General features: G+C 34.4%; 1 protein-coding gene across 1 annotated transcript in view; it reads right to left on the bottom strand.

Annotated features, from left to right (window-relative positions):
• The window catches only part of LOC132555630 (sodium- and chloride-dependent GABA transporter ine-like), a 69,352-nt gene that overhangs the window by 32,862 nt on the left and 22,306 nt on the right, over window positions 1-14,184 (bottom strand). Inside the window, exons 3-7 of the mRNA XM_060220016.1 lie at window positions 5,532-5,708; window positions 3,978-4,112; window positions 3,431-3,704; window positions 1,677-1,809; window positions 1,024-1,158 (exon numbers count right to left, since the gene is read on the bottom strand). Coding sequence (XP_060075999.1) covers window positions 1,024-1,158; window positions 1,677-1,809; window positions 3,431-3,704; window positions 3,978-4,112; window positions 5,532-5,652 — 798 coding nt within the window. The 5' untranslated portion in view covers window positions 5,653-5,708. The remainder of the gene's footprint in view (window positions 1-1,023; window positions 1,159-1,676; window positions 1,810-3,430; window positions 3,705-3,977; window positions 4,113-5,531; window positions 5,709-14,184) is intronic.

Raw genomic sequence — 14,184 nt, 5'->3', positions numbered from 1 at the left:
AGCAAATTAATATCAGAACTGCACGTTTTCTTTTTCCCAACAAGCAAATCAAATATCAGGTAAATTATTGAAGTACAATTTTGACAGAAGTTCCCTCAGAAAATAGTAATAACAAATTTTAGCTTCTGAGTTCAAAGATGACTGCTCTGAGTTAATCTATTTATAGCAATTTTTGATAAAGAGCCCTTAAGGCTGTGGAAAAATTACGACGGATTGCACCAGCGTTTCATAAGAAATAGCTGTAACAAACTTCACCTGTTACAGAAAACTGTCTGGTTGACAACTTGTCAAATCAGTCTCCAAACTATATATAGAACAGAAACAAATACATGTAAATTATGATGACCATCCATTATGTATTTCTGAAGAAATAGAAATATCAAAAATTATTTGAGCCCTGAAAACGGTTTGATGTCAGACTAAATTCATCCTACCAGGAGGTATGGCATGAATGAACTAAAAAGGCAATTCAACAATGTCACAAATGAGAAAGGAGGTTTAAAAACTTCACTTTATGTTAACTGTTATTGGGGGAAAAAAATGACAATATGACAAAGCATGAAAGAATACACATAGTGATCAATCGATGTGGAAGTTGATATTACAGAATTCTAGAAATAAAAAGATATTGAAAGTCATATTAAGCCAAATAGTTGATGACAGAAAAAAGAAATAAAAAAGAAAAAAAATTTCTTTTAAAAAATATATTCAATCTCCAATGAAACTGATTTACAGTTGAGATTACAAATTAAAAATCGTGCTATAATTATGTAAAAGTACATCAAAAACAAGTAAACCTATAACACAGACACAGAGATAAACTATATTTTATTTGTCGATGAATCAAATGTTATTTAGCTTGTTCATTTGAACAAAAGTTACATATTTAAAAAATTGTTATTTTTCATATAGTTCCCCTTTTGTGATATTAATAAAATATATAGAATGGGATAGATAAATATGGGGGTTCTCTTCCTAATTTACAAATCATTTATTGTTAAATGAAATCAAAATGTTACAAACCTTTGGATCTGCGAGTAATTCCCATTTTGGCCAAATGAAGTACATAATTCCATTCCAAGAACCTGGAAGAGTTACTCCCCTTACCAGTAAAATGATGAGAACCAAAAAGGGAAATGTAGCAGTGAAATAAACAACCTGTAAATAAAGTGAAATGTAATCAGACATAAGAACACCACAGAGTCTATCAAAAAAGGAAAATATTAAATAAGATTTTACAGAAATATTAATGCTAACATTGTGTAAAGAGAAAGTAGGCCTAATATATATCAATCAAGCCAAACCATGTTGTCCTACTATGCCTCTAACACAGTATTATTAACATGTTAACCTACTTCGCCATTGAAAGAGTACCTGGTACGATAAAAACTTGTTGACATACATTTCCTCTTAAACATTTAGTTATTAGACTGACCTACCTGTATGTACTTTCCACAGACACATTAGAGGCAGCAGATTGACCTAATTCTCCTCTGACATACTATAGTTAATAGGTTTGACCTATTTTTTCTCCAACATAGAATAGATAGTAGGTTGACCTATTTTTTCTCTGACACCCTATTGTTAATATTTTGACCTACTTTTTCTCTGACACCCTATAGTTAATATTTTGACCTACTTTTCTCTGACACACTATTGCTACTAGGTTGACCTACTTTTCCGGTTCCCTTTGGCCCTTTCCAAATACAGAAGTACACTATGATCCAACATAACAACAGAATTAAGGACAAGTCCCAGTTCAGCATTCCCATCTCCTCGATTCCAGAGCTCTTCCGCAACATTTTGGATCTTGGTTAAAAAAAAAAAACCAATAAATTAATAATGATCATAACTATCAATTACTGTTATTCTATTTGTTCTTTTATTGACAGCATTTGCTTTGATTTTTGGTTTGTAGGTTCTTTTAGTGCCAAATAGTTAACTACTAGGCAACAAGTTATGTTAAACACTGAGGCAATATCTTACACAGGATCTATGATGTAAAGTCCCCGAATTCTCTCCTGTCACAAACTGTCGGTTTGTCATAGCTAGAGCGATTGGTAAGACATTTTACATTATGATGTAAACTAAAACAAACAAGAGGCCAATGGGCCTGAAAGGTCATCTGACTGTAAAGATCTATATATGAAAGAGGCAATATTGGCCTAAAATGAATTGCTCAACTACTCTACAGTTTACATACAAGACATTGTTGGTTCATCAAGACATTTTCTACAAACCTGAAATCATATACTTTATACATGCACTACACAATTGCAGTAGCTCCAGATGTATTGCTTGTTGAAAAAGCAAGCTACATGCCCAATACCAACACCATTGGGCTTTCAGTTATTGAAAAGAAGTTGCTTAAGCATCTCATTACGTTGACCCCTGTGACCTTGAAAGCTGTCCAATATCAGCACCCTGGTCCTTTTAGTTATTAAGAAGTGATTTAAATATTTTAACATATTTGATCCCTGTGACCTTTCAAGCGGATCAAGGTCACTGCTATTAACTAAGGGTCAATCAACTTTCTGAACTTAAGAAATGATTCCCCACCCTCTATGATGTTTTAGGTGAAATCCATACAGGCATGAAGGAAGAGTAGCATTTTGAAACAAAATCTTGTCTTACTTCCCCTAATAGCATTTTGAAGTAAAAAACTTTCCCATTTGAGGACCCACCCATCCTCAGGTCCCTAGGGATCGTATCAACCACCTGTATTTAAGAAATAATTCTTAACTCTCAAGAATGTTTCAGACCAAATTTGGTTGCAATATATTCAAGCATTAAAATGGAATAGTGTTTTGAAGCAAAATATGGACTAATTTACCTATTTGGCACCCTGCCCCAAAGTCTCTAGGGGATGAATCAACTTTCTGAATTTTAAGAAATTGTTCCCCGCTATCAATGATATTTCACACCAAATTTGGTTGAAATCTATTCAAGCATTAAGAAAGAGTAGCATTTTGAAGCAAAGCATTGTCTAACTGCCCACTTTCGGGTCCTGTTCCAAAGTCCCTAGGGGTTGAATCAAATTTATGAATTTAAAAAATAATTGCCTACCCTAACTGATGAATCAGGCCAAAGCCTGTTGAAATCCATCCGGGCAGAAAGGGAGAGTAGGGTTTCAAATCTAATTTCAGCATCTCCTAATTTTGGGACCCGACCCTCATCCCCTAGGGACCAAATCAAAATTCTGAATTGGAGTAATGATGACCTTCACCCAATGATGCATCAGACCAAATTTGATTGAGATCTGTGTAACTATGGAAGAGGAGTAGGGGTTTAAAGAAAATGTTAATGCACCACACACGACAGACGCCGTACAATGACAGACACACTGGGTACAATGACAGACAAAGCTCTATGGCTATAGGTCATCTCGACCCTTCCAGTCAGATGACCTAAAAACTGTAGATAAACATACTCAAAAAAGTCTTCAGTGGGTGATACAGTTCCATTGGGTTTAACAGCCTCTGTGCTGTTCCGCAGCACAGTGCTGTTATTGCTAGTAACGTTTTTCAACATGGCTTGTGCTTTACTTCCATCCCAACAGAGTGGAGAGTTCCACTCGTGTCCACAGTGGCTCCAAGGGAGCTCTCCAGTAAAGCTGCTGAAGAGGTAATAAAATGACCAGGTGATGATGACATTGTAGTACGTGGTAAACAGGAATGATATCACCACGGTAGCAAGACCAGCTCCTATGAAACAAAAAACTTTATTACATTATTAAATATTCTTTTGACATGATGTCTTATTTCTAGGAATTCAGCGATAAAAAACTATTTGATGCATGATTTTTCTTAAACAGTTAAAAACCAATTTGAGAATTGTTTTAAAACTATTTTCAAAACTGAAATCATTAGTGTGGTTATCTAACAAACATCAGTCAATATACAATAAATGTTTAAATAGACATCGTACATTTTGTGACATATTACCACAAAGACGACAAGATTCCAGCTATACCATACCTTTAAAAAGGGGACAGATTTTAGCGAGTGCCCCGACTGGGCCCTGTTGTGTGTACTGTCCAACAGTGAGTTCCATATATAGCAACGGCACACCACACAGTATCAACATCAGAAAGAACGGAAAGAGAAAGGCACCTGCAACACAATCGACAGGTATCATACTTTCGTTATCAACAATATCGTAACCTTGCTAAAGGTATAGTGTTATTTTCACTGTTTTTCAGGCCTTGAATAATGATAATTTCTGAAACTTCATTATCCCCTTCTCTTGTACTTGGTTGGCAAGGGATGGGGTTGTATTATAAGTAAACGATACAGTTTGAAAATCTTGGAAATGATTATTATATAATTATTGAGAATTATTCAAAAGATATCATTCCACTTAAACAAAAGGCCCATAGACATCTGACTAAAATGACATTCTTAATAGCCTGTCAACACAGAAAAGGTCATTAGAGCCTGACTATCAAGACCTAAAACTGCCAGCAGCAGCAGTACCTAGGAGGTGCAGTTACTAAATGCTTAAAACATATATTTTAGCAGTGAAAGTAGAAAAACTCCTCATTCCAGTTTCTACACATTCCAATAAAACTCCAGCTCAAGGGCACCCAATCAAATTGAGATGAAGTTTTAAAATGTGTCTTTTATGATAGCTGCTATACTGGACTTTAGACCAACCCAGAAAACAAAGGCTATCAGGGATTGGTTATGCTCCCTGAATGGGCCAAAATTTAAGTAAAAAAATAACAAAGGGCAATAACTACTATATTTTGTAAAAGAAAGTTATGGTTCTTGTACAATGCACATCTCCTTATCCAGATTTATCTTACTATGAAGTTTCATGTTGATACCTCTTATAGTTTTAGTGAAATGCTCTGGACAAATTTAAGTACAGAAAATCACAAAGGGCAATAACTCTTGAATTATGCAAAAAAAAAAAAAAAAAAAGTGATGGTTCTTGTGCACTGCACTTTTCCTTGTTTAGATCTATTTATCTATGAAGTTTAATGTTGATACCTTGTATAGTTTCTGTGTTATGATCCAGACAAAACTATGACAGACAGACAAACGGGCGCACGAATGAACAGATGGAAGGATAGAGTGACTGATGGACAAATGAACAAACAAATGGATTGACGGACAGACAAATTGGCAACTATATACTTTCCCTTCGGGAAGTATAATAACAACACTTGGTCAAAACCATCCCAGAATCATTTCATACAAGTTTTAGCTCAATTTCACTGGTTGAACATGAGAAGTTTAAATGTAAAACGTTCATGCATGACTGACAGAGCATAATAATGGAAAATGACCATAAATTCTACACATGACAGACATTCCTGAATAGTCAGATTTATGCCTCGTTCAGTTTTTCTCTTCCTTTCCGATAAGCAATGCAAAGATGAATAGCATACAACATTATCAAGATGTAAAAACTATTACTTCAAAATTTAATGCAAATTTAATGATGGATTGCAGTAAAACCGTTCCACCCCACTTCCTCCAGTTTATCAGATATATATCACCTTGTGAAACAAACACCTAACTTACCTCCACCACTCTGGAAACAAAGATAAGGAAATCTCCAGACATTGCCTAGTCCGACAGAGTAGCCAATTGCTGCCAGTAGAAACTCAAGCTTTTTACTCCATGTTTCACGATTTGCCACCATCTTGCCTTCACTTTATTCCAGCCAGTCACTGCGTCTGTCACACTCTACTCTCAGTCCTAGAAAGACGAAGCAATGTCACTTTACATAATAAACATATCTTTAATAGCTATAGATGATGTAACATTGGATGTACTAGAAAAAGGCAGTAACACATGAATGTCTCCGCTGTCCTGAATATAAGTGTCACAGACTTATGAATCTTTTGAAATGTGACCTCTGACCCTTTAACCTTGTCCGATGACTTTGACCCTTCAACCTTGTCCGATGACTTAATGATCTGTTACTATTGGATAAGTGATCCAAAGCAGTTGAGTGGCCATCAAGATAAGATATCTGAGACCTGATACAAGACTCTGTACTCATTTTTATCACTGCATGCTACTTATATACAAACAGCAATGTTATGTGTTTTTGTACATCTCTATTAGGAATGTGACTTAACATTGTAATATTTAAACAATTGCTGAGGTTTATCTCACAGTAAACAGACAGGGTCATGAGAACCCCAAATACGCATGTCACAATATTACTCCATACCATTACTACAATCCAAAAAATGCATAACACAACATTCCTGAAAAAATTTATTCAACAAATCTAAGCTAGCTCTTACATCCTGTAAATATCAATACAATAATATATATTAAGTCAAAAAAGAAAAAAATTAGTCAGTGATTCCATAACTATAGTTAATTCCATCAGTGTAGTCGATCTGTGGAATCAACAGCTTATATTCCATCAGGTGTAGTCTATCTGTAGAATCACCAGCTTATAACTATAGTTAATTCCATCAGTGTAGTCGATCTGTGGAATCAACAGCTTATATTCCATCAGGTGTAGTCTATCTGTAGAATCACCAGCTTATAACTATAGTTAATTCCATCAGGTGTAGTCTATCTGTGGAATCACCAGCTTATATTCCATCAGGTGTAGTCTATCTGTAGAATCACCAGCTTATAACTATAGTTAATTCCATCAGGTGTAGTCTATCTGTAGAATCACCAGCTTATAACTATAGTTTATTCCATCAGGTGTAGTCTATCTGTGGAATCACCAGCTTATATTCCATCAGGTGTAGTCTATCTGTAGAATCACCAGCTTATAACTATAGTTAATTCCATCAGGTGTAGTCTATCTGTAGAATCACCAGCTTATAACTATAGTTTATTCCATCAGGTGTAGTCTATCTGTGGAATCACCAGCTTATATTCCATCAGGTGTAGTCTATCTGTAGAATCACCAGCTTATAACTATAGTTAATTCCATCAGGTGTAGTCTATCTGTAGAATCAACAGCTTATATTCCATCAGGTGTAGTCTATCTGTAGAATCACCAGCTTATAACTATAGTTAATTCCATCAGGTGTAGTCTATCTGTGGAATCACTAGCTTATATTCCATCAGGTGTAGTCTATCTGTAGAATCACCAGCTTATAACTATAGTTAATTCCATCAGGTGTAGTCTATCTGTGGAATCACTAGCTTATAACTATAGTTAATTCCATCAGGTGTAGTCTATCTGTAGAATCAACAGCTTATAACTATAGTTAATTCCATCAGGTGTAGTCTATCTGTGGAATCACCAGCTTATAACTATAGTTAATTCCATCAGGTGTAGTCTATCTGTGGAATCACCAGCTTATATTCCATCAGGTGTAGTCTATCTGTAGAATCACCAGCTTATAACTATAGTTAATTCCATCAGGTGTAGTCTATCTGTAGAATCAACAGCTTATAACTATAGTTAATTCCATCAGGTGTAGTCTATCTGTGGAATCACTAGCTTATATTCCATCAGGTGTAGTCTATCTGTAGAATCACCAGCTTATAACTATAGTTAATTCCATCAGACAAGAATAAGTCTAACTTACTTTATACCTGTTGATTGTGTTTAACAGAATCTTTACATGTTCTTCTATAATATTCCTGTCACCATTTTTAACATTTACATCATTTACATTATCACAATTTACATTGAAAGCCAGAATTCTGAAAGATCGCTCATGCATAACAAATACAATTAACACATCTCTGAAAATACTTTTATGTTTTACAGAAATTCTTAACTATGTGACATAAGTGAGTAAAACACATTATCACATAAGTTCATATATATCTCAGTCACAGAACAATGTATACACGCTCAATACAGCATTCTTCCACCTGTACAAATTTCCTTCTTATGTAAATGTATACAAAAGGCCAACAGGGCCTGTATTGTTCTCCCGATTCAATATGCTGATTTACATCATCTAAACTTTAGAAAAAGTATTTTGAAAATTTACCCTCAGCCCAAAGGGCGGTCAGATGCACTGTTTATACAAAATTGAGAACTTCACCAAAGGATGCTTCAGACCACATTTCAACAAACTAGCAAAAAAAAAAAAAGAATTTTAAAGTAATTCTTCTATATTTCCCCTTTTGGGCACTGCCTCTTCCAGCTCCATGGAGTTCAGACCCATTGTTTGTACAAAATGGAGTTTCTTTCACCTAAGGATGCTTCTGTACTTCGGTCAAATCCACTCAAACATTCATGACTATAGCACTGTGTAGAAAAAGTTGACAGAGAGAAACTGGACGGCAGATGGACAACGGATACCATGCCATGGCATAATCTCATGTGTCCTTTGTTAGCTACAAATGTTATCCTAATTATGACATTATACATTACATGTAAATAAAACATCCTGCTTTGTATCTCCTTCTGTGTAAATCCCTACAGTCATACATAGGAGTCCAGTGGGGCCACTGTCCCCTAAAGCTCCGATTGATAGGGATCTCATTTACAAGATAAATATTGTAATGTAACAGCTTTTTTTTTCAAATTTCAATATATAATACATGAAAAATATCATGAAACTCATAGATAAAACTACTGGAAATTGTCTGCAATTGAACAAAATTCAGAATCAGAAAACTGACAAACCTGTTCCATCATCCTCAATATCGAAACATATCCAGCGAACACTTAAAGCCGTATGAATAATATTGAATAAACAACACAGCCTTCAATTCTGTTTGTCATGCACCATTGTCGTAGCATTTTGATTGGCTGAATGTAGTAATGCATACCTTTAAAAAAGCTTCATGACTGGTTACATTCTAATATATCTAACTAAGGCAGATCTTTTTTTTTCATTATAGCCTTATGATTATTTCAACGCTGTCAGCTTAAACATCTGAAAAGGTGTCACCATTCACACCAAATTTCAATTTCAAAATGCAATTTATTCCAAATATTGAAAATTACCTAGTTCATAGATAGATCTAGGTAATTTTTGATTTGCAGTATCTAATAAACACTAGTTTTTAAAATATTTCTGGCTTATAAGAAATAAATCTAACATAACATAGTCATTGGCTATTAATATCTGAAATGTTTGGCTTGTCCTCAATAGAATTTATCTGATGCCTAATTTTCCAGAAAATGTTCACTATTAGAAATAATTTTTATTTGGTATATGCTTATCATGCATTTTATACACAACACAACAAGATTTACAATTTGAAAATTTACTGATATTTGATAGCTTGTGTTTCAGTTGAAGGATCACACTTAAGAGCTGCTGTGTTAATGCTACATTCTAATACAATTATTTACATACATGTATATGTCTATATAAGGAAGAAAACAAATTTTAAACAAAACAAGGACATAATAATCAAGATCCCCACCCATGTTCATCTGATAAAGATATACTTTTAAGGTGAGCAACATGGAAACCTGGAAAAGATGTCTGCCAATCAGGTCACAGCTTCCTTATTAAAATATGCACAGAATTTGCTGATAATCAAACTTGAACAAAGAATTAAGGTTACAAGCCTACCAAGCAAGACTCATTATAATTCATTTGTTTCGTCAAAAGATAATGTGTGGAAAGCATTCGGTTAGAGTGTCGAAAAATATAAGCCAATCAGGTCACAGCAGCCTTATTTAATATGTGCAGAATGCGCCGATAATCAAACTCAGGCAAGGAATTAAGATAAAAAGTGTACCAACCAAGTTTCATCAGAATCTGACCAGTCCTTCAAAAGATATCATGTGGAAAGCAGCATCCAAGAGTGATTAAAGAAATCAGCCATTCATGTCACAGCAGCCTTATTAAATATGCGCCGAATTCATCGTTAATCAAACTTGGGCAAAGGATCAAGGTAACAAGTGTACCAACCAAATGTCATCAAAATCCGATCAATCCTTCAAAAGATATCATGTGGAAAGCAGCATCTGGACGGATAGATGGACCGACTCAATTGAATATCCCCCCCGCCAACTTTGTTAGGTTGGGGATATCTCAAACTATTTAACTTATGATACAATAAAAGATCAGGGCAGCACACATGCTCTGGTGATCACATCTCCAATGAAATGTTCAAGAACGGGTTGATAACCCATGTAAACTTGAGTGATCCCAAGCAGTGAAGTGAAGTAGCCAGAAACAGGCAATCCTGCTAGGTTCAGAGTAAAGGTAAGCATGTAAGTTATAGTGGGAAAGAAAATAACATAACACACACCAATGACAGGTGTTGTAGGAGTGGATGGTGGGAAAGAAAACAACATAACACACACCAATGACAGGTGTTGTAGGAGTGGATGGTGGGAAAGAAAATAACATAACACACACCAATGGCAGGTGTTGTAGGAGTGGATGGTGGGAAAGAAAACAACATAACACACACCAATGACAGGTTTTGTAGGAGTGGATGGTGGGAAAGAAAACAACATAACACACACCAATGACAGGTTTTGTAGGAGTGGATGGTGGGAAAGAAAACAACATAACACACACCAATGGTAGGTATGTGTACATCCAATTAAATGTTTTACTGTGTGTATGTGTACATCCAATTAAATGTTTTACTGTGTGTATGTGTACATCCAATTAAATGTTTTACTGTGTGTATGTGTACATCCAATTAAATGTTTTACTGTGTGTATGTGTACATCCAATTAAATGTTTTACTGTGTGTATGTGTACATCCAATTAAATGTTTTACTGTGTGTATGTGTACATCCAATTAAATGTTTTACTGTGTGTATGTGTACATCCAATTAAATGTTTTACTGTGTGTATGTGTACATCCAATTAAATGTTTTACTGTGTGTATGTGTACATCCAATTAAATGTTTTACTGTGTGTATGTGTACATCCAATTAAATGTTTTACTGTGTGTATAAATGTCAAAGTCAACATACAGCCTAACAATGACAACTATGTCTCTTTTACAAGTTTTCCACAGAACAATTGACTCTTTTAAATCTAATGGAAAAACAAGTCAGAGGGAATTCCCTTTGCCTCCGTAGATAACATATGTGACAGACTGCTACAGTTACAAGTCATTCATTTAACGCAGGGGACTAGTACTTCTGTTACAATGACCTTGACCTTGATAAACAAATGCATCTGACATATTTTCATACTACAACAAAAACAAAGGGCAATAACTTATTGAATTACTGTTGAATCAAACTGTTATTCAATAGAACAAAATCCCATGCTGTGATTTTCAAGAAAACCATCTGTCAAAGAAACTGGCTGAGAACTGAGGAAGGAGATATCTGAACAAGATAAAAATGTTGAGAATTTTTTTTTTTAAAAAAAAAGGGCAAAAACTCTTTCAAATCAATCCATTATTTGATGTGATGATTATAAAGCCTACCAATTTTCAAAGAAATTGGGGGAAAACTGAGGTAGGTGATATCCATACAAAATTAAAATGCTAAAAAAACAAAGGGCTATAACTCCAGCAAAACAGTAAAGGACAGTACCTCTACTGAATACAGTTGAATCAGACTTCTTCGAGAAAACAAAATTGCATGTCATGATGATTAAGTCTACTGATTTTGAAAGAAATTGGCTGAAAACTGAGAGAGAAGATCCCTGGACAAGATTAACATTATGAAACAATGAAGGGCAATAACTCTTCTAAATACAATTGCATCATACTGCTGTTCAGGAAAACACAACTTAACCTAATAGTGATTAAGCCTAAAGTTGAGGAAGATTGGTTGAAAACTGTGGAAAAGATCGTCAGGGGTAGAAAAACATTGAATTTTTTCCTCAGAATACTAAAGATACTTTCTACGGTTTCTTTAAAACATGTGGTTGTAGAACATAACAAAACCTTATAAGTATATATCTGTTTCCAGTCTGGCTCCTATACATCCCAAAATATTCTACATTAGCATATCAGTTATGTCAGATATTTCTGATTTTTTTTTGCTGTGTGAAAAATATACAAAATCATGTCACAAGACCATGATTCCTTTATCTGAGCTGCCAAGGCTTAAAACAACTTTTATTATAATACAGAAAAAATTACAATCCATCAAATAAAAAAAAATGATGTTAAATATCATATTTCAGCCAAAACATTGACCCACCTTTGATCATTCTGACCTCCACCATGCACTGACTATGATAAACAGGTACATTAATGTGACGCCGTGGCAAGGTCGCTCGTCTACATTACTGTACTCACAAAGTCATCCCATAAAAATATTTGATGTGAATCTGTATCCCTAGCGGACATCGTTGCAGTACAGTCTAGCGTCTAATAGGGAAATTATGGTAATTTCTAATTACAGGTAATTAAGGTTGATCAATCACAGGTAATTACTGTGATTAGGTCAGTGGGTTTCGCAGCGTATCGTCCAGATATCAACAAATAAATCATCACATAACTTTAAATAAACATCATTTCACTGCTTTATATTAAAAGATTGTATATTTCTTTTCGTCAAGATATTTTTTTCTGATAAATTTCCCAGATACTGCATCGCAAAGAGATACAATGTAAGAGAACTGGCGTAACTGATTTTTTTTATTCTTGTTCTCGTATTCTGGGTGTCTGTCTGGTAGCTAACTAGCTCACAGGTCAGTAGGCCAACCGTAAATAATTTCAGTTGTAAGCAATATATCTCTTTTATCTTCCAAACAAATCTACCTGTGAATTTTGCACTTGATATCACAAGGTCAAGGTGAGAAAACATCAAAATACAGAAAAAAAAAAAAAAAAAAAATTGTTGATCTAGTTTTTATTTCATAGCAAAAACTTTAGCAGAAATTAATATGTCACATCACAAAATAGCTCCGGGAGTAAACAATCTTTGATTGTAGTACACAGTTGTCTGTCGCTTATGGTAAACATGATGGTAACTGATAAAGAGGTGAATGTTTCTGTTTACCTGGTCACACATAGAAATGTATAATAACAGACTCAGTTCAACGGACCCTGCCATACACTAGACAGCAAATCCTATAATTTGATAAAAAAAAACCAAAACCAAACAAAACTCATCAATGGTACGTATTAATTTGAGAATATTACATTTTTCCCCTTAACTACACCCATCTTGTAAAACATAGGTGTCTGTAAGGTAACACCAAGTGATTAGTAACAAATGATAGCGTATTATATTATGCGAAAGGAGTAGGTTGATGTGACTTCTGCATAGTGTTAAATACAGTATCAGTCACACAGCTGACGAAACATGCTTTTTGACTCAGTTGGGGGAGTCACAGATTATAATCCTGGAGAGTTGGGTTCCATTACTGTCAAGGCATTAACACAAAAACACAATGAACTGCTAGAATATCACTGAAATTGACGAACGCTCTCCAAAAAGGACATCACTGAACACAAATTTTAACAAATGGCAATGTGCAAGAAAATGTAATTCCATCTTCAAAAAAGATAAAATGACCTATGATCTTTGTACCTGAACAACAATATGTACTAAATAAAGACATGACTGACCTGTGACCTGTTATTGCAGGGAAATCAAAAATATAACTGAAATTTTGTTTCTATAAATAGATCACACAAACATTCTGTTACAAACCTAAAGACTGATGCCATGTCTATTTTCCAAACAAACCACCTATATATAATATATGTAAAAACAAAAATGTTTTTTTAAACATGAGTTAATGTCACAGGCCACAGCAAAATATCTAAAGTCTATTTACAGCTATGGGGTCTTCCAACAGGACTATATGTAGCCAGTGTAAAAGATACACATGTGTACACAAGATCACTCGCTTGTGATAGTTAAAACGGCAAAATTATTGAAGAAATTTTTAATCAGAAAAGGCAATGTATGAAAGTCCAATCCTTGTTTAAGTCTCTATGGTTGTCGACTGTTACACATTGTTACTATGGCTTAATGAAAAAAGATGGTATGAAAAAACTGTGTTATAAGATTTAAAAATAATGAAAATTGTGGCTAAATCTCCTGATGTGAAGGCAAGAATTTTCATAAGTTGTATCAAACTAGGTTTTTATGACATAGTAGGGAAAAAAATTCAAATTTGATATTAAATTTGATATTAAATTTAGTCCCTGATATTATTACATCTACCGTTATGGTTTCTGTAACAACTATACATGTTGACATATTTACACCAAAAGCATATACAAAACAAACATATTTACCTGAGAAAAAAAGATAGGTATACCTGACACTGTTCTAGATCAGACTCGCTTCAGACAATGTTTAAACACACAGTTCAGATAGTGAATTAAGTCTCCA

Source organism: Ylistrum balloti, unplaced genomic scaffold (genome assembly GCF_031769215.1).
Source record: "Ylistrum balloti isolate Yb309-2 unplaced genomic scaffold, AGI_CSIRO_Ybal_v1 Utg369566, whole genome shotgun sequence".
NCBI lineage: Eukaryota > Metazoa > Mollusca > Bivalvia > Pectinida > Pectinidae > Ylistrum > Ylistrum balloti.
Note: the sequence above shows the minus strand (reverse complement) of the source record. Positions and strands in the feature narration are given on the sequence as shown.